Source organism: Aquarana catesbeiana, linkage group LG09, assembly GCF_042186555.1.
Source record: "Aquarana catesbeiana isolate 2022-GZ linkage group LG09, ASM4218655v1, whole genome shotgun sequence".
Classification (NCBI taxonomy): Eukaryota; Metazoa; Chordata; class Amphibia; order Anura; family Ranidae; genus Aquarana; species Aquarana catesbeiana.
In genome coordinates this window covers 236,015,934-236,043,683 of record NC_133332.1, presented here as the reverse complement: position 1 = coordinate 236,043,683, position 27,750 = coordinate 236,015,934, and the positions used below count along the sequence as shown (strand labels likewise).

The 27,750-nt window shown below is 44.4% G+C and overlaps 1 protein-coding gene across 3 annotated transcripts in view; it reads left to right on the top strand.

The window, feature by feature from the left end:
* Positions 1-27,750, top strand: part of PNPLA7 (patatin like domain 7, lysophospholipase) — a 478,577-nt gene that overhangs the window by 221,518 nt on the left and 229,309 nt on the right. For all 3 annotated transcript variants that reach the window (XM_073599988.1, XM_073599989.1, XM_073599987.1), the window contains 2 exons: positions 19,946-20,077; positions 24,319-24,442. In XM_073599988.1, coding sequence (XP_073456089.1) covers positions 19,946-20,077; positions 24,319-24,442 — 256 coding nt within the window. The remainder of the gene's footprint in view (positions 1-19,945; positions 20,078-24,318; positions 24,443-27,750) is intronic.

Below are 27,750 nucleotides of genomic sequence, written 5' to 3'. Positions count from 1 at the left end.
TTGGACCATTGTCCAGTTTTACTTTATTGTTCTAAAAAAAATTAGCACTTGCCTTTTATTAATACCTACCTCTTTCCCTTTATTCTGTCTCTTAAGTACCAGAGGGGTGCTTTGCGGCACATTTAAGTGCATTTTTTTTTCCATTTGCAGATTGCTCTTCAGAGAGCATTTAAAAGGCTCCTCACCACCTGCTTCAACCCCAGAATTCCACACTAGTGTGGTTGGAGGGCACTTGCAGAACAGCCCCATTCACTTGAAAGTAACAGGGGGTAGAATTCCTGCTGCAAAAATGCAGCTCAACCGCAAGGTTTTATCGTTCCTCAACTGCTAGCGGGAGCAAGCCCTAAGACAGCTGTCACTGAAACAGGTGTCCCCATTACAGTATAACAACTGTAACACTTTGAATTTCCCATGACTTTCTATCCCAGTGAGAGTGGTCACCCAGATAAATACAGAGGGTGAATTTCCCTAGAGGGGACACAGACAACAATAAAGATCTGACAGCCTCTAACCCTTCCCAAGCTTGTCCCAACAACAACAAGTTAGTGTTACGCCTAGTACACACGGGCTGAATGTCAGGCGGCATCGGCCAGTTCAGTAGAAACCAGCAGACTTGCAGCCAGGTGTACTGCACCCGCTGGGTTGAACGAAAGAAAAATAAAAAAACTAGTGTGTACGAAATTTAGGTGCACATTAGAAAAACGTTCTCGCAATGGCCCAGTTGTTTTTATCTGCAGCCATTGAACAGTCTACTTTGGCCTTCAACAGAAGCTTTTCTAAATATTTAAAATATACCCAGGAGACAGCAATGTATTGCTGGTATGTGACCAATTACATTATGAATGTAAGGTATTCTTGCGGGCAAAAGCTCAGGATTAAAGACAGAAGGGCCTCTGCTTTGCTCAAGTTGCCTGCCCTCCAGCATGCTGAAAAAAGTATACATTGAGATTGGAGTAACCAAAAAAAGCTGTATTAAGGAAATTGTGAAAACCATCTTTTATTTATGAAAAACTGCACCTTAAAGGATTGCATAAACCTGAAGGTAAGCTGATTGTGTCTGAACCTGGAGGTACTCCCCAAACCCCCTGGGCATAGACACATCAGGTACTGGGCTGCATATTCTTCTCTCTAGTTGCAAGTAGAGGAGGTTATGTATTGCAAAAAATTATGTTGCACTAGGCTGGAGTTTAAAGTCTATAAAAAAGGAATTTAGGTTCAATTGTGTTTCAGATCTGCTCTTGGCATAGTAGTGGGGCACCGTGTTTAGAAGCCGAAAGTGCCCAGAAAGACTTATATTTCAATTTGACACCTTGATGGCACGCAGAGCATGACCTATTAATTTGCACCAATTAGCTGCCTTTGTCCCAGGCAGAAATGCTTTTTCTCCTCTCTGCCAGCAATAAGTGAGATCTTGTTAGCGCCACCACAGCCTCTTCCATCTTTCCCCCCCTTGGCCTTTTCCCTTCACATTGCTGTTAGAAGGCCTTGATTAGATCAAAAGACGGAACACAGCTAATCCTATTATTTTGCATTATGTCGGCAGGCCAGATCGTGCTGACAGCTATATGACAAGAACAAGTTACATAGAGGGCTGTGAGCGGGAGTGCTGGAATTTTACAAAGTCCATAGAACTTTAAAGACAGCTTAATATTTAAGGGAAACATTTAATGCTTTTAGGATTGTTTTCTTTAGGAAAGAGGAACTCCACTTACCTTTTTTTTTTCTGTTTTTAAGAAAAAGGCTGTAGATTCTTCTATGCCCTTGGAATACTGATTCCTGAAGGGGAGGAGGTCTGTGTTCAATATAATCCGCTGATGCACTTGCAGTCTTCTAATGAGGAAAGTTGCAGTGTCTGCTTTCCTTTAGAAAAAATTAAAACGGTTCTTAAGGCAGAAGGTTTTTTTACCTTAATGCATTCCATGCATTAAGGTAAAAAAACCTTCTGGGTGCAGCTCCCCCCCCCAGCCCCACTTATACTTACCTGAGTCCCGTCTTGATCCAGCTTAGTGCATGAGAGCAGCAGCTCTCCTGCGTCTCTGCCTGCTCATTGGCTGACACAGCAGAGGGAGCCATTGGCTCCTGGTGTTAATCACAGCCAGTGAGCCAGTGAAGAGAGAGCGGGGTTCACACTGTCCAATCTCAGGATGTGAGCCTGCTCAAGTGCCTCCGTAGCAAGAGGCTTATTATTGGGCACTCGGCAGAGCGGAGGAGCCAGGACCATTGCCGGGGGACCCAAAAAAGAAGAGGATCCGCACTGCTCTGTGCAAAACCATTACACAGAGCAGGTAAGTATAACATGTTTGTTATTTTAAAAAAAATACAACCTTTAGAATGACTTTACCCTTAGGGAGTATCTCACCAAATATCTCATTCCTATTGAAGAGGATTCCTAAAATTTTACTTTGTAACTCAGTAAGACTTCTGAAAAAATCATCGAACCAATCCTACAAGCAGGAAATGACATTTCTGGGGAAATTCTGTATACTCTCTGTGTACAGAAGGCCTCCAGAATGCCATATTGTATTGAATTGTATAGAAAATTACAGCGGCTGCAGATTTAAAAGGAAAGATAATTTACAACATGGCTTGTGTAGCAAGCTGTAATATTATTATTATTTTTTTTTTATTTGCCATTTTTTTCCCATGAAAGTGGAGTTCTCCTTTAAGACTAAACATAACATTTTAGGCAAAGAAAATAAAAGAACTATAGCAGGGGTCTCCAAACTTTCTAAAGAAAGGGCCAGTTTACTGTCTTTTAGACTTTAGGGGTGGCGGACTGTGCCCAGTGGGAGTAAACAATAGGCAATCTTTGGTATTAAAAGTAAAAAATAAATCAGCGCGAAATGGTAAATAATAAGGGCAGCAGCTGAACACCAGGGTCAAATTTCAAATCCCTCAATAAACACAACAAAACAGAAAGTGCAGCGCTAGTAAATAAGTGGGATGAGAGGACTATAAGCACAATACATTCCACCACAGTGTATGTGTAATCAGTCCAAATATTCGGTCCACAATGATCTTCAAAATGTGGAAAAATGCATGCTTTATGAAAGCGGTGATTTCAGGAGCCCACCACCACGGTAACAATTGGCCTCTCACCTGATGTAATGGACCCTTAGATTATAGAGGGTCACAAACGCCTTTGTCATAAACCAATGGATATGCAGCACATCAATCAGGGACCAGGTACAGGAACTCCAATACGACCATCTGATGTAATGGACCCTTAGATTATGAAGGGTCACAAACGCCTTAATCATAAACCAATGGATATGCAGCACATCAATCAAGGACCAGGTACAGGAACTCCAATACGCCAATTCGACCATATAAGATATAAATGGCAAAAGTATAGTGCTCTCCGTTTGATAAAAGCTTTATTATAAGAAGTAAAATCGAAACACTCACATGTATAGTGCTTGATACAAGCAAAACGAAAAATCCACCGATCCTTCACACAGTTTGGCACAGTTTAGCAGATGCGCAGTGGCTGCGGGTGACGTCACGACGTTCCTCGTTCTGGACGCGTTGCGTCCCAGTGGGCGGGGACTTCATCAGCAGATGAGGGACGTCGTGGGCACCCGCGTTATATGCTAGGTACGTCGCCTAGGCAACAGTACACTAAGCGTAGAAGACCTCAGACTCACCCGGAAGTCAATCCGGATGTGACTCTTAAGTGAGGATAAATGAGTAAACGGAACTGTCACAAATATACATCTGCAAAAAGGATCGATCCTGAACAAGGCAAATACACTAATCCCAAACAGGGGTGTGTACAAGCCAAAGGGATAAAACATCAAAGTTATTTCCATATAATATAAAATTAATTTAAATAGTGTAAATTACACAACAATTAATTTAAAATAAAAATAAAAATGTGAGTCATCCGCGGCCACTGTCATCCGCCAAAGTACATAAAGATTCATATAAAAGATCAGATGCATAAAAAATCAAATCGAAGACACTTAACGATCTGAAATAAAGCAATTCGTGTCAAAATCCACGTTTAACCCTTCAGGGCAAAGAGCCCTGGTTTCAAAGATCCAATACGATTCTCTTTTACTCAATTGCCTTATGAAATTCCCCCCTCTCCAGTGTCTCGTGACCCTTTCTATACCCCAAAATCGTAAACTTTTGGGATTTTGATGGTGGTGTAATTTGAAGTGTCTAGAGACATTGTGGGATTTCAGGCCTTTTTTAATGTTATTAACATGCTCAGCGAGCCTCACATGAAGGGGTCTGGATGTCCTTCCAATATACTGGAGCCCGCATCCGCACTCCAGCATATACACGACCTCCACCGTTTCACAGGTGATAAGCTGTTTAATTTCATACTCCTTACCCGTAACGGAGGCTAAGAATTGTTTCCTTTTCTTTATATTCCCCTTGGCATGTTTACACGGGATGCATTTACCGCATGCGTAAAAGCCACTCAGAAAGGAAAATAACCTATCCGACGAAGGTACAGGGGGGTTCAAAACACTAGGGGCCAGTCGGTCTCTCAATGATGGAGCCTTCTTGTAGATAAACTGAGGCCAGTCGGGAAGCACTGGGCCTAAGACTTTATCCTGTTTCAAGATGGGCCAGTTCTTGAGTACTATTTTCTCAAATGTGCGATACTGCACATTATAATCAAGCACCATCTTGAAATTTTGATTATTTCCGCCAGTCTCCCTGACAGTATCAGAGACCAAAGTACTTCTATCGAGACCTTTAACACGAGTGATCTCCTCCTCAAGTTTGGAACGATCGTATCCTTTATGTTCAAACCTGGTTGTGAGAATATGTGATTGTGTCATAAAATCCTCATCAGAGGTACAATTTCTACGCAACCTAATGTACTGCCCCCTGGGAATATTGCACAGCCATGAATGGTGGTGGCAACTTCCCAGGGGGATGTACGAATTGCGGTCAGTGGGCTTAAAATAATTAGCCATAGTGAAATGGTTGTGTGAAATGTTAATGATCAAATCAAGAAACACAACCTTTTCCTGGTCGATCGTCCAAGTTAAGACAATGTTTTTATGATTGCTATTGAGAGTATTGATAAACATGTCTAGTTTATCCCTGTTACCTCTCCATATCAGGATAAGGTCGTCAATGAAGCGACGGTAACAAATAAGCTCAGGGGGTCTGTTGGCAAAAACTGCCTCTTCCTCCCAGTGGGCCATAAAAATATTGGCCACACTGGGAGCAAAACGGGCCCCCATGGCCACTCCCCTTGTCTGCAAATAAAAATCCCTATTATACCAAAAATAATTTTTGGTTAGGCAAAAATTCAAACAACTCAACAAGAATTCCTGATGTCTCCCAGATAATGAGGAAGAAGACAGAGCCCATTCAACAGACGTCATAGCATCTCTGTGACCGATGATGGTATACAGAGAGCTGACGTCTGCTGTAACCAAAAAAGTGGGTGATGAGCACTCTAGACTTTCCAAGATCTGGATGACATGCTTAGTGTCTTTAAGATAAGCAGGGGTTTTAGTCACTAATGGTTGCAGGAAGACATCAATGTATTGCCCAAGACGTGCCGACACTGAGTCGATCCCATTAACAATGGGTCGACCAGGGGGGTTGGTGATGTCTTTATGAATCTTGGGCAGGAAGTAAATCACAGGGGTTCTACAAAATAGAGGATCCAAATACATTGCTTCTTTCTTAGTGAGAATTTTTTTATCCCTACCATCCTCTATAATTGCATGCAATTCGTCTTTATACACTAACATGGGATCTTTGCTGAGGATCCTGTAGGTGTCTTGGTCAGAAAGCAGGCGATTCATCTCTAACTGATAATAGTCCCTGCTTAAGATGACCAGACCCCCCCCTTTATCGGCGGGGCGGATGACTATATCTTTCCGCTCAGCAAGCGATTGTATCCCCCGTTTAATGTATGAAGGATCAAAAATTTTCTTAACCTTCAACTGATTTAGGTCATGAGCAACCATATTTTTGAACACTTCTAAGTACTTATTGTCCGTATTCTGCGGGTTAAACGTGGATTTGTTCCGTAAAGATGAATGTTGTGTACTAGACGGTTTAATTCCCTGATGAGATTGGGCTAGAAAATTTTTTTTTATATTAAGAGACCTAACATATTTCTGAATATTAACATAGGTGTCAAATTTATTAAGGTTTTTGATCGGGGCAAATTTCAAACCTCGGTCCAAAACCTTAATCTCATCAGCACTGAGAGTGACTTGACTCAAATTGTATATACCCTTCCCTACCGTGGTTTGGGCCTTTTGTACTCTCCTGCCCCCTCTCCTTCCTCTCTTTCTTTTCGCTTGCGAAGGCCGGCGTTGGATGGAGTGTAAGATATCGGCTGTCTCCAAGACTCTCCTTGTTGAGGTTGATAGGATTGTTGCGGGGGGTATCTCTGTTCCCCCCGTTGCCCTAAAAAACCATTATGATCCTGGGAGGTATGGTCAGCTATTGGGGCGAAACGGTTAGACGTAGGGACAGGTCTGTTATAGGGAGGGTCACAACCTACTCTCTCAAAATGCTCCCTACTTTCTTCATACGCTGGGTAACCATTCTGACGACCCGGTGTCCCGTAATGGTTATAGGGCCTATTATTGCCTCTGCCCCTTCCTCTCGTGTTACCTTTTGTGTTATTATTTTTTCTCTTATGGCCATAAGTATTAGGGGGAGGGGCCTGCCTAGTCTGATGTGGGTGATCATATCCATAAGCGGGATCGTTTGTGGGGGCATAACTTCCTGTCCTTTCTGTGGCTACCTGAGTATTAGTCGTATTTGGTATTAGGGGAAGAAATAGTTGGTGTCAGTGGGAGGAATAGTGCCCCATGTTTGTTGTCAGTGAGAGGAATTATGCCCCATTGTTGATGCCAGTGGCAGGAATCAAGGACTGGATAAAAGCAAGCAAAGGACTGCAGTTTGGAGATCACTGAACTATAGCATAGTGATGATTAAGATTTACCACTTGTGGGTAGCAGAGCAACTTAAAGTGATTGTAAAGGCTTGTTTTTTTTTGTTTTCTTTTAAATAACAAACATGTGCAGTGTACCTCTGTGCAGTTGGTTTTGCACAGAGCAGCCTGGATCCTCCTCATCTCGGGTCCCTCTTTGCTGCTCCTAGTCCCTCCCTCCTTTGAGTGTCCCTCAGCCAGCAGCTTGCTACAGGGGTTACCCAAGCTGAGTTAGAGCTCTGTGTATCCATTCAGACACGGAGCCCCGACCCCTCTCTCCCCCCGATTGGCTGACTGACTTAAATTGACAGCTGCGGCAGCCAATAGCACCGCTGCTCTGTCTCAGCTAGTCAGGAGGAGTGTACTGGATGGGGGGATCGTGGACATCGCTGGAGAGAGAAGGAGCTCAGGTAGGTAGTTGGGGGTGCTGAGGCGGCTGCTACACACAGAAGGTTTTTTATCTTAATGCATAGAATGCATTAAGATAAAAAAAACCTTCTGCCTTTACAACTCCTTTAAGCTCTTCACCGAGCTGCCTTTCATACTGCGCTGTGAATAGCCTATGTTGATCTCCTGCCGTTTGGAGCTATTTAAAATACACAATTAAACATAAATGAGAGGAATATATCCTCTTCCCTCTCTGCTTGATCAATTGGTAAGCACGCTTATCTAATTTTACCTTATCCTAAGCAACCTGAAAAAAATTGTTGATAAAGATAGGATTTTTATAACCGCTTACCTGTAAAATCCTTTTCTTGGAGTACCTCACGGGACACCTATCCATAGTAGTTACTATGTGGGTTATATAGGCCACCTTTAGGTGATGGACACTGGCACACCCTAAGACAGGAAGTTCACTCCCTATATAACCCCTCCCATTACTGGGAGTACCTCAGTTTTTGTAGCAAAGCAATATACGTGTATCAAAAGAGGGGAGGGACCTCTGTGTCCCGTGATTAACTTCAAAGAAAAGGATTTTAAAGGTAAGCTGTTATAAAAATCCTATTTTCTTTATCGTACATCACGGACACAGAGCCGTAGTAGTTACTATGTGGGATGTCCCAGAGCAATTCTATCTGAGGGGAGGGAGACACAAACAAAAGCAGGGCGCCATCAGACCTGATGCTGCCTGCAGCACACTGTGCCCAAAGGCGATATCCTCATGTCTTTTTACATCCAGCTGATAGAATCTGATAAATGTATGGACTGAAGGCCAAGTTGCGGCATTGCAGATTTGAGCCATGGAGGCTTGGTGATGCATTGCCCATGAAGCACTGGTGGAGTGCGCTTTGATTTGAAAAGGTGGAATCTTCCTGCTGAAACCATAAGCTTGAACAATTACTTGCCAAATCCACTTAGAAATAGTAAATTTCTGTGCTGCCTGTCCTCTTTTAGGACCTTCAGGCAACACAAACAAAACATCAGTTTTTCAAATCTGAGCATTTGCCTTCAAGTAGACCTTGACTGCTCTCACTACATCAAGAGAATGTAGCGACTTTTCTTCCGTAGAACAGGGTTCTGGAAAAAATGAAGGTAGAACAATATCCTGCTTTAGATGAAAACCTGACACTACCTTTGGTAGAAAGTTAGGAAGAGGACGCAATACCCTATCCTTGTGAATAATTAAATATGGCTCTTTACAAGAAAGAGCAGCCAACTCTGATACCCTTCTTGCAGAAGATATGGCTACCAGAAAAACTAGTTTCCTTCAGGGGTGACCTAACCGGTGGATTAAGCCGCGTTGTCCTCTGTATAAAGCTATGGACCAAAGAATGCGAAGCAAGTGATCGTTGAAACAATACCGATAAGGCCGAGACCTGGCCTTTGATAGTACTGAAGGCCAGCTTCATCTCTAATCCCATTTGTAGAAAGTCAAGGATTCTACCTATGACATACTTTCTGGGATGCCAACCCCTGGATTCACACCAGGAAACATATGCCTTCCAGACTCTATAATATATGACTCTGGAGGCCGGCTTTCTTGCACTAATCAAGGTAGATACAACTGATCCTGACAGCCCACACTTCTTCAGAATGTGGGTCTCAATAGCCAAACCGTTAAATTTAGCATTTGTAAGGTAGGATGGAATACTGGACCTTGCGAGAGTAGGTCCGGACATGGTGGTAAGGTCCATGGGTCCCCTACCGCCATCTTTATGATCTCTGCATACCAAGATCTTCTGGGCCATGCCAGGGCCACAAAAATCACTGACTTCCCTTCCTACTTGATCCTGCGAAGAAGTTGTGGAAGCAGCAGAATAGGAGGGAATGCATAAATCAGTGAAAACTGATCCCACGGGACCACCAAGGCATCTGTTCCGCATGCTAGCGGATCCTTTGTTCTTGACACAAAGTTGTCAATCTTTTTGTTGAACCTGGACGCAAATAGGTCTACGTCCGGGATCCCCCATCTCCGGCATATTGCCAGGAAGATATCTGTGTGAAGGGACCATTCTCCTGGGAACAACTGCTGGCGACTCAAGTAGTCCGCCTGCCAATTTTCTATTCCTGCAATGAAGACTGCCGATGGGCAAGGTACATGGTTTTATGCCCAAGTTAGGATATGATTCACTTCTCTCTGGGCCGCATAACTTCTTGTGCCCCCCTGGTGATTGATATAGGCCACTGCCGTGAGATTGTCGGATTGGATCCTGACAGGACAATTCTGCAACCTGAATGTCCAGGCCTTCAGGGCCAAGCGCGCTGCCCGAATCTCTAGAATGTTGATGGGAATGGTCCTTTCGGTTCTGGACCATTTCCCTTGGACAGTCGCCTCTTTCAGGACTGCTCCCCAACCCGAAAGGCTGGCATCTGTTTCTTACCACCTTCCAGGTGACTGGTAAGATGGATTTTCCCTTCTGCAGATACAGTATTTGGTTATCCACCACCAACTGAGGCTCCGGCGCACCTTTGGAGACAGACGCATTGAGAAATCTAGAGCTTGGACCTTCTTGTTCCAAGCCAATTGGATACTGTTTTGCAGCAGTCTTGAATGAAACTGAGCATAAGGAACGGCTTCAAATGAAGACACCATCTTTCCCAATAACCTCATGCAAAGCTGAATAAAAGGATTCTTCTTTGCTCTGACCGCCTGAATCAGCTCTTTTATGGCGCTGATCTTTGCCTGGGGCAAGAAAACCCTTTTCTGGGCTGTATCTATGATCAGACCCAAGTACTCTAATCTCCTTGATGGATTTGAGGAAGATTTCTCTAGGTTGAGAATCCAACCTAGGTTTTCCAGGTAGTTGACTGTGGTGAGCATACTTTGGTCTAAGCAGGCTACCGACTGGTCTATCAAGAGCAGATCGTCTAGGTAAGCTAAAATCATTATACCTTGAGTCTTTAATTTGGCTAGAGGATGGGCCAGGACCTTTGTAAACACCCGAGGTGCAGTAGCTAGACCGAAAGGCAGAGCTACAAACTGAAAATGAAGATTTTTCTACCTCGAAGCGTAGATATTTCTGGTGAGTGGGGAAAATAGGCACATGGAGGTATGCATTCTTGATGTCGATTGACGCCAGAAGTTCTCCTCCTTGTAGGATGGAGACAAGTGATCGGATTGACTCCATGCAAAAAGAGCGGATATTCAGGAACCGGTTTAGATCCTTGAGATCTAGAATGGGTCTGACATCTCCATTTGGTTTTGGCACTGTGAAAAGGTTTGAATAAAACCCCAACCCCTGCTCTTCCATGGGGACCACCATGATCACTTTTTGAGACAAAAGATGGTCTAATGCTTGAAAGAGAGACTTCTTTTTCTCTGGATCCTTGGGAACGTTCGATGTGAGAAAATGAGGAGATGGGAACTCTCGGAACTCTAGTTTGTAACCTAGAGCTATTGTGGAGATCACCCAACTGTCTCGAAACTCCTCCTGCCAGACCCTTGAAAACTGCAGAAGTCTTCCCCCCACTGTTGTGTTTTCTCCCACTCTGGGAAGATGCGATTAAAGCTGCTAACCTTGCTTCTAATCCCACCAAAGCTAAGGAAAAAAACCTCAGTAATATAGACAGGGGCTGCAATGTTGGAAACAGTTGCAACACTTGGCCCCGTTGGCTCACTCTGACCAGCCACCCCAGATCTCTCAGGGGAGGATGGCATTGTAGAGATGAGACTAGGGTCCTCAGAGCCTGAAGGAGACGTCGGCAAGGCGGCACGGGCAGGCAAAATCACGTACATGTACGTGATTTGCCTCTCGCGGGTGGGGGGTCCGATCGGACCCCCCCCCCGGTGCCCGAAGCGGTCCCGTTCTGTTCCCCGGCGATCCGAGATGAGGGGGAGGCCATCCGTTCGTGGCCCCCCCCTCGCGATCGCCGCCGGCCAATGGGAACATTCCTTTGCTGCTGTATGCTAAACAGCAGCAAAGGAAATGATGTCATCTCCCCTCGGCTCGGTAGTTTCCGTTCCAGCGCCGAGGGGAGAAGACATCAATGTGAGTGCACAACACACACACACACAGTAGAACATGCCAGGCATACAAAACACCCCGATCCCCCCCCCCGATCGCCCCCCGATCCCCCCCCAATCACCCCCCCCCCCTTGTCACAAACTGACACCAGCAGGTTTTTTTTTTTTTTTTTTTTTCTGATTACTGCATAGTGTCAGTTTGTGACAGTTACAGTGTTGGGACAGTGAGTATTACCCCCCTTTAGGTCTAGGGTACCCCCCTAACCCCCCCAATAAAGTTTTAACCCCTTGATCACCCCCTGTCACCAGTGTCGCTAAGCGATCATTTTTCTGATCGCTGTATTAGTGTCCCTGGTGACGCTAGTTAGTGAGGTAAATATTTAGGTTCGCCGTCAGCGTTTTATAGTGACAGGGACCCCCATATACTACCTAATAAATGTTTTAACCCCTTGATTGCCCCCTAGTTAACCCTTTCACCACTGATCACCGTATAACCGTTACGGGTGACGCAGGTTAGTTCGTTTATTTTTTATAGTGTCAGGGCACCCGCCGTTTATTACCTAATAAAGGTTTAGCCCCCTGATCGCCCGGCGGTGATATGCGTCGCCCCAGGCAGCGTCAGATTAGCGCCAGTACCGCTAACACCCACGCACGCAGCATGCGCCTCCCTTAGTGGTATAGTATCTGATCGGATCAATATCTGATCTGATCAGATCTATACTAGCGTCCCCAGCAGTTTAGGGTTCCCAAAAACACAGTGTTAGCGGGATCAGCCCAGATACCCGCTAGCACCTGCGTTTTGCCCCTCCACCCAGCCCACCCAAGTGCAGTATCGATCGATCACTGTCACTTACAAAACACTAAACGCATAACTGCAGCGTTCGCAGAGTCAGGCCTGATCCCTGCGATCGCTAACAGTTTTTTTGGTAGCATTTTGGTGAACTGGCAAGCAAGCACCAGGCAGCGTCAGGTTAGCGCCAGTACCGCTAACACCCACGCACGCACCGTACACCTCCCTTAGTGGTATAGTATCTGATCGGATCAATATCTGATCCGATCAGATCTATACTAGCGTCCCCAGCAGTTTAGGGTTCCCAAAAACGCAGTGTTAGCGGGATCAGCCCAGATACCTGCTAGCACCTGCGTTGTGCCCCTCCGCCCGGCCCAGCCCAGCCCACCCAAGTGCAGTATCGATCGATCACTGACACTTACAAGGCACTAAACGCATAACTGCAGCGTTCGCAGAGTCAGGCCTGATCCCTGCGATCGCTAACAGTTTTTTTGGTAGCATTTTGGTGAACTAGCAAGCACCGGCCCCAGGCAGCGTCAGGTTAGCGCCAGTACCACTAACACCCACGCACGCAGCATACGCCTCCCTTAGTGGTATAGTATCTGAACGGATCAATATCTGATCCGATCAGATCAGATCTATACTAGCGTCCCCAGCAGTTTAGGGTTCCCAAAAACGCAGTGTTAGCGGGATCAACCCAGATACCTGCTAGCACCTGCGTTTTGCCCCTCCGCCCGGCCCAGTCCAGCCCACCCAAGTGCAGTATCGATCGATCACTGACACTTACAAAACACTAAACGCATAACTGCAGCGTTCGCAGAGTCAGGCCTGATCCCTGCGATCGCTAACAGTTTTTTTGGAAGCTTTTTATTGAACTGGCAAGCACCAGCGGCCTAGTACACCCCGGTCGTAGTCAAACCAGCACTGCAGTAACACTTGGTGACGTGGCGAGTCCCATAAGTGCAGTTCAAGCTGGTGAGGTGACAAGCACAAGTAGTGTCCCGCTGCCACCAAAAAGACAAACACAGGCCCGTCGTGCCCATAGTGCCCTTCCTGCTGCATTCGCCAATCCTAATTGGGAACCCACCACTTCTGCAGCGCCCGTACTTCCCCCATTCACATCCCCAACCAAATGCAGTCGGCTGCATGAGAGGCATTTTTATGTGCTCCCGAGTACCCCTACCCAACGAACCCCCCCAAAAAGATGTTGTGTCTGCAGCAAACGCGGATATAGGCGTGACACCCGCTATTATTGTCCCTCCTGTCCTGACAATCCTGGTCTTTGCATTGGTGAATGTTTTGAACGCTACCATACACTAGTTGAGTATTAGCGTAGGGTACAGCATTGCACAGACTAGGCACACTTTCACAGGGTCTCCCAAGATGCCATCGCATTTTGAGAGACCCGAACCTGGAACCGGTTACAGTTATAAAAGTTAGTTACAAAAAAAGTGTAAAAAAAAAAAAAAAATATATATAAAATAAAAAAAAATAGTTGTCGTTTTATTGTTCTCTCTCTCTATTCTCTCTCTCTATTGTTCTGCTCTTTTTTTACTGTATTCTATTCTGCAGTGTTTTATTGTTATTGTTATTATGTTTTATCATGTTTGTTTTTCAGGTATGTAATTATTTATACTTTACTGTTTACTGTGCTTTATTGTTAACCATTTTTTTGTCTTCAGGTACGCCATTCACAACTTTGAGTGGTTATACCAGAATGATGCCTGCAGGTTTAGGTATCATCTTGGTATCATTCTTTTCAGCCAGCGGTCGGCTTTCATGTAAAAGCAATCCTAGCGGCTAATTAGCCTCTAGACTGCCTTTACAAGCCGTGGGAGGGAATGCCCCCCCCACCGTCTTCCGTGTTTTTCTCTGGCTCTCCTGTCTCAACAGGGAACCTGAGAATGCAGCCGGTGATTCAGCCAGCTGACCATAGAGCTGATCAGAGACAAGAGTGGCTCCAAACATCTCTATGGCCTAAGAAACCGGAAGCTACGAGCATTTTATGACTTAGATTTCGCCGGATGTAAACAGCGCCATTGGGAAATTGGGGGAGCATTTTATCACACCGATCTTGGTGTGGTCAGATGCTTTGAGGGCAGAGGAGAGATCTAGGGTCTAATAGACCCCAATTTTTTCAAAAAAGAGTACCTGTCACTACCTATTGCTATCATAGGGGATATTTACATTCCCCGAGATAACAATAAAAATGATTTAAAAAAAAAAAAATGAAAGGAACAGTTTAAAAATAAGATAAAAAAGCAAAAAAATAATAAAGAAAAAAAAAAAAAAAAAAAAAAAGCACCCCTGTCGCCCCCTGCTCTTGCGCTAAGGCGAACGCAAGCGGCGGTCTGTCGTCAAACGTAAACAGCAATTGCACCATGCATGTGAGGTATCGCCGCGAAGGTCAGATCGAGGGCAGTAATTTTTGCAGTAGACCTCCTCTGCAAATCTAAAGTGGTAACCTGTAAAGGCTTTTAAAGGCTTTTAAAAATGTATTTATTTTGTTGCCACTGCACGTTTGTGCGCAATTGTAAAGCATGTCATGTTTGGTATCCATGTACTCGGTCTAAGATCATCTTTTTTATTTCATCAAACATTTGGGCAATATAGTGTGTTTTAGTGCATTAAAATTTAAAAAAGTGTGTTTTTTCCCCAAAAAATGCGTTTGAAAAATCGCTGCGCAAATACTGTGTGAAAAAAAAAAATGAAACACCCACCATTTTAATCTGTAGGGCATTTGCTTTAAAAAAATATATAATGTTTGGGGGTTCAAAGTAATTTTCTTGCAAAAAAAAAAAAACTTTTTCATGTAAAAAATAAGTGTCAGAAAGGGCTTTGTCTTCAAGTGGTTAGAAGAGTGGGTGATGTGTGACATAAGCTTCTAAATGTTGTGCATAAAATGCCAGGACAGTTCAAAACCCCCCCAAATGACCCCATTTTGGAAAGTAGACACCCCAAGCTATTTGCTGAGAGGCATGTCGAGTCCATGGAATATTTTATATTGCGACACAAGTTGCGGGAAAGAGACAAATTTTTTTTTTTTTTTTTTTTTTTTTTGCACAAAGTTGTCACTAAATGATATATTGCTCAAACATGCCATGGGAATATGTGAAATTACACCCCAAAATACATTCTGCTGCTTCTCCTGAGTACGGGGATACCACATGTGTGAGACTTTTTGGGAGCCTAGCCGTGTACGGGACCCCGAAAACCAAGCACCGCCTTCAGGCTTTCTAAGGGGCGTGAATTTTTGATTTCACTCTTCGCTGCCTATCACAGTTTCGGAGGCCATGGAATGCCCAGGTGGCACAAAACCCCCCCAAATGACCCCATTTTGGAAAGTAGACACCCCAAGCTATTTGCTGAGAGGTATAGTGAGTATTTTGCAGACCTCACTTTTTGTCACAAAGTTTTGAAATTTGAAAAAAGAAAAAAAAAAAAGTTTTTTCTTGTCTTTCTTCATTTTCAAAAACAAATGAGAGCTGCAAAATACTCACCATGCCTCTCAGCAAATAGCTTGGGGTGTCTACTTTCCAAAATGGGGTCATTTGGGGGGGTTTTGTGCCACCTGGGCATTCCATGGCCTCCGAAACGGTGTTAGGCAGTGAAGAGTAAAATCAAAAATTCACGCCCTTAAAAACGCTGAAGGCGGTGATTGGTTTTCGGGGCCCCGTACGCGGCTAGGCTCCCAAAAAGTCCCACACATGTGGTATCCCCATACTCAGGAGAAGCAGCTAAATGTATTTTGGGGTGCAATTCCACATATGCCCATGGCCTGTGTGAGCAATATATCATTTAGTGACAACTTTGTGCAAAAAAAAAAAAAAAAAAAAGTGTCACTTTCCCGCAACTTGTGTCAAAATATAAAATATTCCATGGACTCAATATGCCTCTCAGCAAATAGCTTGGGGTGTCTACTTTCCAAAATGGGGTCATTTGGGGGGGGGTTGTGCCACCTGGGCATTCCATGGCCTCCGAAACTGTGATAGGCAGTGAAGAGTGAAATCAAAAAGTTACACCCTTAGAAATCCTGAAGGCGGTGATTGGTTTTCGGGGTCCCATACGCGGCTAGGCTCCCAAAAAGTCCCACACATGTGGTATCCCCGTACTCAGGAGAAGTAGCTGAATATATTTTGGGGTGCAATTCCACATAGGCCCATGGCCTGTGTGAGCAATATATCATTTAGTGACAACTTTTTGTAAATATTTTTTTTTTTTTTTTTTTTTGTCATTATTCAATCACTTGGGACAAAAAAAATAAATATTCAATGGGTTCAACATGCCTATCAGCAATTTCCTTGGGGTGTCTACTTTCCAAAATGGGGTCATTTGGGGGGGGGTTTGTACTGCCCTGCCATTTTAGCACCTCAAGAAATGACATAGGCAGTCATAAACTAAAAGCTGTGTAAATTCCAGAAAATGTACCCTAGTTTGTAGACGCTATAACTTTTGCGCAAACCAATAAATATACGCTTATTGACATTTTTTTTACCAAAGACATGTGGCCGAATACATTTTGGCCTAAATGTATGACTAAAATTGAGTTTATTGGATTTTTTTTATAACAAAAAGTAGAAAATATCATTTTTTTTCAAAATTTTCGGTCTTTTTCCGTTTATAGCGCAAAAAATAAAAACTGCAGAGGTGATCAAATACCATCAAAAGAAAGCTCTATTTGTGGGAAGAAAAGGACGCAAATTTCGTTTGGGTACAGCATTGCATAACCGCGCAATTAGCAGTTAAAGCGACGCAGTGCCAAATTGGAAAAAGACCTCTGGTCCTTAGGCAGCATAATGGTCCGGGGCTCAAGTGGTTAAACTGCAAATCGCCTCATATGAGGTTTGTTTATATTTATATAGGCAAAACTCTTAAATGAAAGCATAATTCTAGGAATTTTTTTTATTTTGGATAGAGAGGAGAAAAATTCGTTTGTCAGTTTTTTTTTTTCTGTGTGACTGTATTGGGAGATTTACCTGCACTTCCTGTCCCTGTGATGTCCATACAAGATGAAAAGAAGGGGGTTTGGTTATCACTGGGACAAAAAAAAACAAGTGGCTAAGTGGTTAGCGCCTCCACCTGGCAGCACTGGGGTCATCAGTTTGAATCCCAACAACGGCACTACCTGCCTGGAGTCTGCATGTTCTCCCTCTCCCTTTGTGGGTTTCCTCTGGGTACTCTGGTTTCATACCACTCTCCAGAGACATGCTGGTGGGTTAATTGGATATTGTCTAAATTTGCCCTAGTATATGTATATATAAATGTATGTTGGGGACCTTGGATTGTAAGCTCCTTGAGGGTAGGAACCGATGTAAATGTACACTGTGTGCACAATTATTAGGCAATGAGTATTTTGACCAAATCATCAAGTGATGTTTAATTGTGTAATGAGGGAGGGTGAGGCCTAGGGCGATCAACACCCTATGTCAAGGTGTGCATAATTATTAGGCAGCTGCTTTTCCTCAGGCAAAATGGGCCAAAAAAGAGATTTAACTGACTCTGAAAAGCCAAAAATGATAAAAAGTCTTTCAGAGGGATGTGGTACTCCTGAAATTGCTAAGATATTGGGACATGATCACAAAAACATCAAACTTTTTGTTGCAAATGGTCAACAGGGTCGCAAGAAACGCATTGAGATAAAAAGACGCAAATTAACTGCCAAAGATTTGAGAAGAATCAAACTTGAAGCTACCAGAAACCCATTATTATCCTCCAGTGCTGTCATATTCCAGATCTGCAACCTACCTGGAGTACCCCGAATTAAAAGGTGTTCAGTGCTCAGAGACATGGCCAAGGTAAGGAGGGCTGAAACCCGACCACCACTGAACAAGACACCTAAGTTAAAATGTCAAGACTGGACCAAGAAATATCCGAGGACAGATTTTTCAAAGGTTTTATGAACTGATGAGATGAGTGACTGTTGACAGACCAGATGGATGGGCCTGCGTGGCTGGATCAGTAATGGGCACAGAACTCCACTTCGCCTGCGAGGTGGGGTACTATTGTGGGCTGGTATTATTGAAGGTGAGCTATTTGGACCTTTTCAGGTTGAAGATGGACTCAAAATCAACTCCCAAACCTACTGCCAGTTTTTCGAAGACACTTTCTTTAAGCAGTGGTACAGGAAAAAGTCTGCATCTGTCAAAAAGACCATGATATTTATGCAGAACAATGCTCCATCGCATGCATCAAAGTGCTTCTTTGCGTGGCTAGTCAGTAAAGGCCTTAAAGATGAAAGAATAATGACATGGCCCCCTCATCAACTGACCTAAATTCTATTAAGAACTTGTGGGCTCTTTTTAACTAGTTGCCGCTCGCCCACCGTCAAATGACGGTGGGGCGGTGCGGTTCTCGTTCTGGGACGCCGTCATGTAAAAAATATATAATGTTAGGAGATTCTAAGTAATTTTCTAGCAAAAAAAAAAGTTTTTAACTTGTAAACACCAAATCTCAGAAAGAGGCTCCGTCCTTAAGTGGTTAAATGTCAGAAATGTTCATTTGTAAATTTTGATTTGTTATTTATTATTCTCACTTTTTAACAGATGAAAATAAACAAGTGAGATGGGAAAATTTTTGTTTTTCATTTAGTAGCATAAAAATTCTGCACACTAATAGTTGCCCAATAATTGCGCACACAGATATTCTCCTAAGAAAGCCAAAACCTCACTTTTTTACTTTCTTAAATATTCAGGTTTGAGGTTTATTAACATTTTAGATTGACCGAGAGCTCTGTAGTTGTTCAATAATGAAATGAATCCTCAAAAATACAACTTGCCTAATAATTGTGCACACAGTGTATACTAAATATGTAAAGTGCTGCGTAAATTGATGGCGCTATATATGTACCTGTAATTAATAAATTAACAGCAAAAATTTTGCAAGTGGTAACCCGTCCCCCACTCTACTAAAACTGTGTTTTGTAGTTATCCTAGTCCCCATTGGGGAGATTTTATATCACTCCCTTTCCTAGCAGAAAATGAAGTGAAATGTTGTCAAAAGAGTAATCAGACTCAATAAAAACCTTGCACATCCAAGCTTCCCGCATCCTGCTTATCCAAAATGAAATTACATATTCTAGTGGGAGTTGGGCCATAAGTTACTTCTACTCCTACATTAAAATTCCAGCTGTGCAATTTAGGGAATCATTAGTGATAAACAGAAAATCTTAGTTGCTGTAATAATTGGAAGCCAGGTTCCTTTTGGCAGTTGGTTGTTGCATGGTCTATTACAAAGCAAAGGGTGTTGATATCATATGAACCTTTAGGCAAAACTGCCATCTGTCTGTCTCTGCCTGAAAGCATCTGATTAAGGCTGCTTTCACACTGGGGCGCTTTACAGGCACTATATCGTTAAAAATAGCGCCTGCAAAGCGACTGTAAAGCGCCTCTCCTGTCACTCCAATGTGAAAGCCCAAGTGCTTTCACACTGGAGCGGTGCGCTGGCAGGACACTAAAAAAAGTCCTGCAAGCAGCATCTTTGAGGCGCTGTAGGAGCTAAAGTGCCCCTGCCCATTGAAATCAATGGGCAGCACCGCTTTGCGGGCACTTTTAACCCTTTTTCGTCCGTTAGCGGGGTTTAAAAGTGAAAAGTGCTGCAAAAACGACGGTAAAGCGCCGTTAAAAATAGCAGCACTTTACTGCCGACGCCCGCCCCAGTGTGAAAGTGCTCTTAGAGCATGTGGCAGGTAAGTGGCTCATCATTTTCAACAACACAAAAAAGTAACAATGTTTTTATTCTGTAGAATAAACTGTGATTTCATACTACGTATCACTGTTAAGAACCTGCATTACTTAAAATGAGTAAATCTGTTTTTTCTGTGCAGAATAATGCGGGAGCAGCCCAGCGTAGTCCTTGGTGTAGCTCACACAGTAGTGAAGCGGATGTCTCCATTCGTCAGACAGATTGATTTTGCATTGGACTGGATGGAGGTGGAGGCTGGGCGTGCTGTCTATAGGTAAGTACTACTTATACTTATATATGATATACTACATATACAATAATATACAGTACAACCTTGGATTGCGAGCATAATTCGTTACCGGAAGCATGCTTGTAATCCAAAACGAATTTCCCCATAAGCAGTGGCGGAAGTATAGGGGTCGCTGAGGTCGCCATGGCGACTGTGTTTATCTTGATAGGAGGAGCAGCTGAGATCGATCTCCCGATCGTCAGCCGAACTGTAATCGGCACTGTGCGGTTAGCTTGTCACACTGATCTAAAGTGAAAGCAGTGTGTGCTGTGCTCTTTGTCTCCCCCTACAGTGCAGTACTGGGCAGGAAGAGGTAAGGTAAAGCACTGCCGTTTTTGAAAAGGCTATCTGTGTGTGTGTGTGTGTTCTTATATGTGTGTTTATATGTGTGTTCATGTATGTGTATGTGTTTGCATGTGTTTATGTGTGTATTTATATATGTATATGTGTTTGTGTGTGTGTGTGTATATTATGTGTGTGTGTTTAGATGCAGTGGTGGCCCGTGCATTAAGGGCGCACGGGCACCGCCCCCTCTCTCCAGCCACCCCTCTATCACCAATAGATAGATTCATGCATTGCATGAATCTATCTATGGCCGCCGCTGCCACCCCCTATTCAGGCGCCCAGCCCCTTTTTGGGCGCAGGGAACCTGAATTACAGCGGCAGGGGGTGTTTTTTGAAGCACCGGATTAGAGCCATAGGCTCTAATAGGCATCAAAAAAGGTGACCTCGCAGGCCACTCAGCTGTGTTAGAAAAGCGAATGACTATTCGCTTTCCTAACACTAAACTGCCTCTCCGCCAATCAGGTGCTCGGGTCTGTTACCTGTCACCTGATTGGCTGAAACGACAGGCGCCGCTATTGGACGCCTATCAGGAGGAGAGGACGGGAGATGAGGACAGCAGGAGACGCATGGAGGACCCCACTCGTCGCAGTTACCCGCTGCCCCACCAAGACAGGGTAAGTGCCGGTGAGCGGTCAGGGGTCACACTGGGGGCATTCAAGGGCACACTGGCAGCATTTGATGGGCACAGTGGCAGCATTTGATGGGCACACTGGCAGCGTTTGATGGGCACAGTGGCTGCGTTTGATGGGCACAGTGGCAGCGTTTGGCACAGTGGCTGCAATTGATGGCACAGTGGCTGCGTTTGATGGAACACTGGCAGCATTTAATGGGCACAGTGGCAGCGTTTGATGGCACAGTGACAGCATTTGATGGGCACACTGGCAGCATTTGATGGGCGCACTGGCAGCATTTGATGGGCACAGTGGCTGCGTTTGATGGGCACAGTGGCAGCGTTTGATGGGCACAGTGGCAGCGTTTGATGGGCACAGTGGCAGCGTTTGATGGGCACAGTGGCAGCATTTGGCACAGTGGCTGCAATTGATGGCACAGTGGCTGCGTTTGATGGAACACTGGCAGCATTTAATGGGCACAGTGGCAGCGTTTGGCACAGTGACAGCATTTGATGGGCACAGTGACAGCATTTGATGGGCACACTGGCAGCATTTAATGGGCACACTGGCAGCGTTTGATGGGCACACTGGCTGCGTTTGGGCACAGTGGCTGCGTTTGGGCACAGTGGCTGCGTTTGATGGGCATAGTGGCTGCGTTTGATGGGCATAGTGGCTGCGTTTGATGGGCATAGTGGCAGCGTTTGATGGGCATAGTGGCAGCGCTTGGGCAGAGTGGCAACGTTTGATGGGCATAGTGGCAGCGTTTGGCACAGTGGCTGCAATTGATGGCACAGTGGCTGCGTTTGATGGCACACTGGCAGCATTTAAGCGGCACAGTGGCAGCGTTTGATGGCATAGTGGCAGCGTTTGATGGCACAGTGGCAGCGTTTGATGGCACAGTGGCAGCGTTTGATGGGCACAGTGGCAGCGTTTGATGGGCACAGTGGCAGCGTTTGGGCACACTGGCAGCATTTAAATGGCACAGTGACAGCGTTTGATGGCACAGTGGCAGCGTTTGATGGCACAGTGGCAGCGTTTGATGGGCACAGTGGCTGCAATTGATGGCACAGTGGCAGTGTTTGATGGGCACAGTGGCTGCATTTTTCAAAAAATGTTTGCGCCCCCCCAAAAAATTTTGAGCACCAGCCGCCACTGTTTAGATGTATGTATGCACATTTTATGTATGCAGGTTTAATCCTGATACCCTATATGTGTACAATCAGGACTGATTTTTTTTTCTTGCTCGTTCAAAGTACCAGCAACAAAATGCTGTTCCTCTGAAAAGCGATCCATGCTCAGATCACTTTTCAGAGGCATTTGACAGCCGGTAAAGAGGCAATATGTTGCCTCCTGACCACCTGTTTTAACCCCTTAAAGTGATTGTAAAGGTTTTTTTTTTTTTTTTAAAGCGGGGTTCCACCCAAATTTTGAACAATATCTGTATGTATTCTCTTCCTTGCCTAGATGCTGACATGCTGTTTAAAAAAATTTAAATCGCCGTAATTACCTTTTATTTGTCTATTATTCTTTGCACTTCCTGGTTCTCCTCCCGTGGGAGTAGGCGTGTTTCTAGCCTCTCCCAGACTCCTGGGAGCTAGTCTCAGGCTTCCCAGGATGCCACTGAGCACGTGCGGGAACGAGCGGTGAATGCTGGGAGCACAGCATTCACCACATCCAGGAAATAAATGCTTGTGGGCTTCAAATGCCCACAATGAAGATGGAAACCACCTGCAGTGAATAATATAAGTTATTCTTTCCGATGAAATCTGACACAGGCGGACATATTACACACAATATGTGAGTATGTAATGCTGAGAAGAAAAGTTTGTGAATGAACTCAAAAAAAAAAAAAAACGATAGATAGGTGGACCCCCGCTTTAATAACAAACATGTCATACCTTCATTGTGCAGTTAGTTTTGCACAGAGTGGCCCCGAACACCGACTTCTGGGGTCCCTCGACGGCTCTTGCGGCTCCTCCTCTTATCAGACATCCCCCTAGGAAAAGCGCTGTCCAGGGGTCAGGGGGGGCCGTTCATGATTTCTTGCATCGGGGCCCTGAAGGTTTTAGTTACGCCACTGCCCATAAGCAATAATGGAACTCAAATGATTCGTTCCACAACCATTAATTCATAAGTCCTTCAGTTTATAGTCCATATAAAAAGATTATAGCAATGTGATAGGTTGCGTAACCATAAAATGTCCATCCACAAATGGAAGCCTCCACAAGGGGATAAAGAGGATAAAAGAGGAGAGGCGCCTCTAAGTGTAGCAATATGGTTACATTTAATGAAGGTACAACATTTTGCAACTCACATGGATGATAATTAAGAGGCACATCTAAGTATGCAGACATCCGGGGTAAAGCTGTCCACATAGACCATCCTCCGCACCGCCGGCTCTCACCGCTGTCAGTCTGCAGTAGTGACCAGGAAGACTACTCTGCAGTAGAGCGATCCAAAAGCGAGGCTTGAAGCACTTGCGGAGCGCAGAGTGGAAGGGATGATGTCGATGGCGGTGAGGAGGACCGTCTATGTGGACAGCTTTACCCCGTATGCCTGTATACTTAGATGTGCCTGTTTTAATCATCGACCATGTGAGTTTCTAAATGTTGTGCCTTCATTAAATTTAACCATATTGCTACACTTAGAAGCGCCTCTCTTCTCTTTTATATTCAGGTGTGACATGACACTAGTTGTATATCAAGGCATTGCTTGTATATTACCTCAAAATTTATTAAAAAAAATGTTGCTTGTCTTACAAAACGTTCTCAAATTAAGTTACTCATAAACCAAGGTTTTACTGTATGTTATACAAACTTCCACAGCACCCTTGTTAAGGGATTCAAAAGTTGCACACAAACACTTTTAAGGGGTTGAAGCACTCAGAGGTAAGTGGGACCACACACAACTCCCAGGTAGACAGGAAAAGCCCTAGTAGCTGACTAACCATGTAAGATGGAAGAACATGTGGGGTATCTATGCCATTTGCTTAATTAAGTTTTTACATTCAGGATTAGAAATGGCGCACGGCTTTACATTTTTTTTAACATGACCAGAACTAATGTCAGAGATGATCGAACTATAGAAGCAACCAGGACCTCTGGGAAGCCAGGGCCTGACCAAGCACCAGTCTCCACCTATAGCTAAAATATCACTTTTGTACTAACCCTTTAAGCTTATTAAGCTTGTGGGCTGAGGGCTGTATACTGATGCCTTTTCTTCTGAGCTATGTGTTAACATGTCTTTCATTCACCAATTCTTCCTCTTTAGGCAAGGGGATAAATCAGACTGCACTTACATTGTGCTTAATGGTCGACTCCGCTCTGTCATCAGGAAGGATGATGGAAAGAAGCAGCTGACGGGTGAATATGGCAGAGGAGACCTGATTGGAGTGGTAAGATTCTTCCCTTGTGATCTTAGACCACAGTATCTCATGCCATGACCAGTTCCCACATCCCCATGATACATAAAAGGAGAAGAGTGGGATTCTAAAAAAAAAAAAAAAAAAAAAAAAAAAAAAAGAAAAATATACATACTGAACTCCCTGCTGTAGCATCGACCTGATGCTGCATCTCCCCCATCGGCTCTAACACTGAGAACTGAGCGATCACATGACAGCTGATCGCTCAGTTCTCAGTCCGCTCTTAGCTGAGAGTGGTGGCTATCAGTCACTTACTGGAGCGCTGGGCTGGGGAGTGGTTGGGAGTGGCTGGCTTAGGCTCTCAGCAGTTCACTGAGAGCCTGAGCCAGTTTCTGGTCAGGCATACACAGTAGGTGGTCCTTCCAGAGACTGGACCAGCTCTGTGATGTCAGCCGACAGCAAACTTTTAGCCTGTTGTCGGCTGATTTAGAGTCACAGGAAAGCACAAGTATGTGCACTCTTATGACCCAGAGGAAAAGTATGGCCAAATGAGCTTTGGCCATACTTCTCTTTTAAGGAAGAGTAAACCTAAATTATGCCATTTTCATTAAACCTCCACATATGTGTACAAGTTTCACCAGATTTTCAAAACCAGACATAACACATAATTTTCAGCTCCTATAGAGGGCCATTTTATACATGTCTGATTTCTGTGCTGAGGTGCGGGTCCAGTGTTAGTTTTCATTTTTCAGTATTTGTTTCCTTTAATTTTACCTGGTGATCCTTTACCACACTTCCGGTCCTAGAGCAGGGTTGCCACTGTAGGCTGTTCCCCAGATTTGAATTACACACTCTAACGTCACCTGTTACATAGGGGGATGTGATAGAATTGTTTGAGGTTTTTTTTTTTTTTGTTCAGCACAAAGCATATTACATGAAATACTGAACTTCTGGCATGATCAACAGATATTTTTCTGTGCCTAAACCTGAAACAAGAAAACAAATGCAGCCACCAGCTATATGCTCGGGTAAACTATAATATGTTACATATTTTTTGTTTGTTTTTTTTAAGCATAATTATCTGATAAAAGTGCTAGTAGGCTGAACGTGGTTTCACAGTCAATATTAAACCATCATTAAATGCCTCAGGTTTTGTGGAGCTGCGGGAACATTTCCATATATATTTGTGAATGTTGCTAATGGCGTTTTTTTTTTTTTCAAATCTTTTATTTAATTAGGCAAAAGACACGAACCATGGCATCAAAGCACATTGGAGAAGTACATTGGTATATAGAACATTAATCAGAAAAAGAATAATGGCGTTTTTTTTTTGTTCAATATACTTTTGTTGATTTGTTTTTTTAGAAAAATAGAAAAGTATTTACACATAGAGTGGGCAAACATTACAGTATTGAATAGTGAACAATTGTACATCATATGTCACAAACAAACCATAACCAAAACAAAACTATACCAAGTACAGAACAATGGCCTAGCACCGGGAATAGGGGAATTAGCTGCAAGAGGTAGGGAACAACGGGGGAGAGGATAGTGGGAACATCAGTTCCGGACCCCACAGGTTTGGAAGGGGGGGTGGGGGAACAGCAGCCTTAAAGGGGTAGCCTTCGTAGAGTCAAAGAACCTATATTGAAGTCCATGGTACCTAAACCTAATAGAATTTTTCCATTGTGTGATTTTGCTGTGCAGTAAGCTTTTCAGGGAAGATGACTTGGGAAACCTGGTGCTTGACTTTCATAAAGGTAACAGACTGGGTTTTCCACACTCGGGCAATAACCTATTTGGCCATATTAAAGATAATGTGTAACAAATTTTAATAGGGATTTTGTACATACAGTACTTCAGGTTGCTTTAATAAGTAGGACCTCATTGGAGGATTTTATTAAAGGATTGACTGTATATATCATTTGATAGACTCTGATCCAAAATCACTGCACTTTCAGGCAGCCCCACTTAATATGCTTAAAATAACCCTCTGCCTGACAGCCGTGAAAACATAAGGGAGAGTAGGATGAAATCATATAAGACAGTCTTCATCAAATGGCGGCCCGCGGTCCGAACACAGACCGATCGATGCTTTTGTTCGGACCGTCAGGCCAGTGTAAAATGCCTCTGCTCCGCGGGCGTCCCTGCAGCCAATGACATTACATGTGTGCCCCGCCCCCTGCTGCTGCCTATCTTGCGCCCCCACCCCCCGATCCGCTAGGTAAGGCGTGACGTCACGTTCCCGCCCGACCCCTGCTGCTAATTCTGCTCCCAGCTTTAACTCCTTGCCGGCCACGGGGTATAATGCGCGCCTGGCCCCCTTCAGCAAGACTCCCGACGCAGCTCTCGCCCCCTGCAACTTATGTGGGATGTAATATTTACAGGGGCACAGTGATGAGCACATTTTCTCTTAAGAGGCACACTGATAGGCACATTTTGTTGTGCCCATTAGAGCACCCCTTAACATAAAATGTGCCCATCAACATGTCCCTTTATTTATGTTAGGGGGTATACTGATGGGCATATTTTATGTGATGGGGACACCTGATGTAGAGGAGCACTGTGATGGGAACACCTGATGTAAGGGGGCACTGTGATGGGCACACCTGATGTAAAGGGGCATTCTGATGGGCACACATGTAAAGGAGCACTCTGATGGGGATACCTGATGTATGGTGGCATTGTAATGGGCACCCTGACAGGGATACCTGATGTTAGGGGGCACCCTGACAGGAATACCTGATGTATGGTGGCACTGTGATGGGGACACCTAATGTAAAGGGGCATTGTGATGGGCACACCTGATGTGATAAGGACATCTGATGTAAAGGGACACTCTGATGGGGATACCTGATGTAAGGAGGCACCCTGATAGGAATACCTGATGTAAGGTGGCACTGTGATGGGGACACCTTATGTAAGGGGGCACTCTGATGGGCACACCTGATGTGATGGGGACATCTGATGTAAAGGGGCACTCTGATGGGGACATCTGATGTAAAGGGGCACTCTGATGGGGACACCTGATGTAAGGGGGCACTCTGATGGGCACACCTGAAGTGATGGGGACATCTGATGTAAGGGGGCACTCTGATGGGGACACCTGATATAAGAGGGTGCCCTGATGGTGGCAACTTATTTTATGGTGGTAGTCTGATGGGGGCACCCAATCTAATGAATTACTCTGCTAGGGGCACCTGATGTAAGAGGGAACACTATTGGGGACATTTACATTAACAGAGTATTACCAAAGTGTGTGGAGTAAACAGTAAGAAAAGTGCCAAAGTGCGGCAAAAAAGGAAAGAAGACGCATACAATCTTTCATGGCACAGACTTGT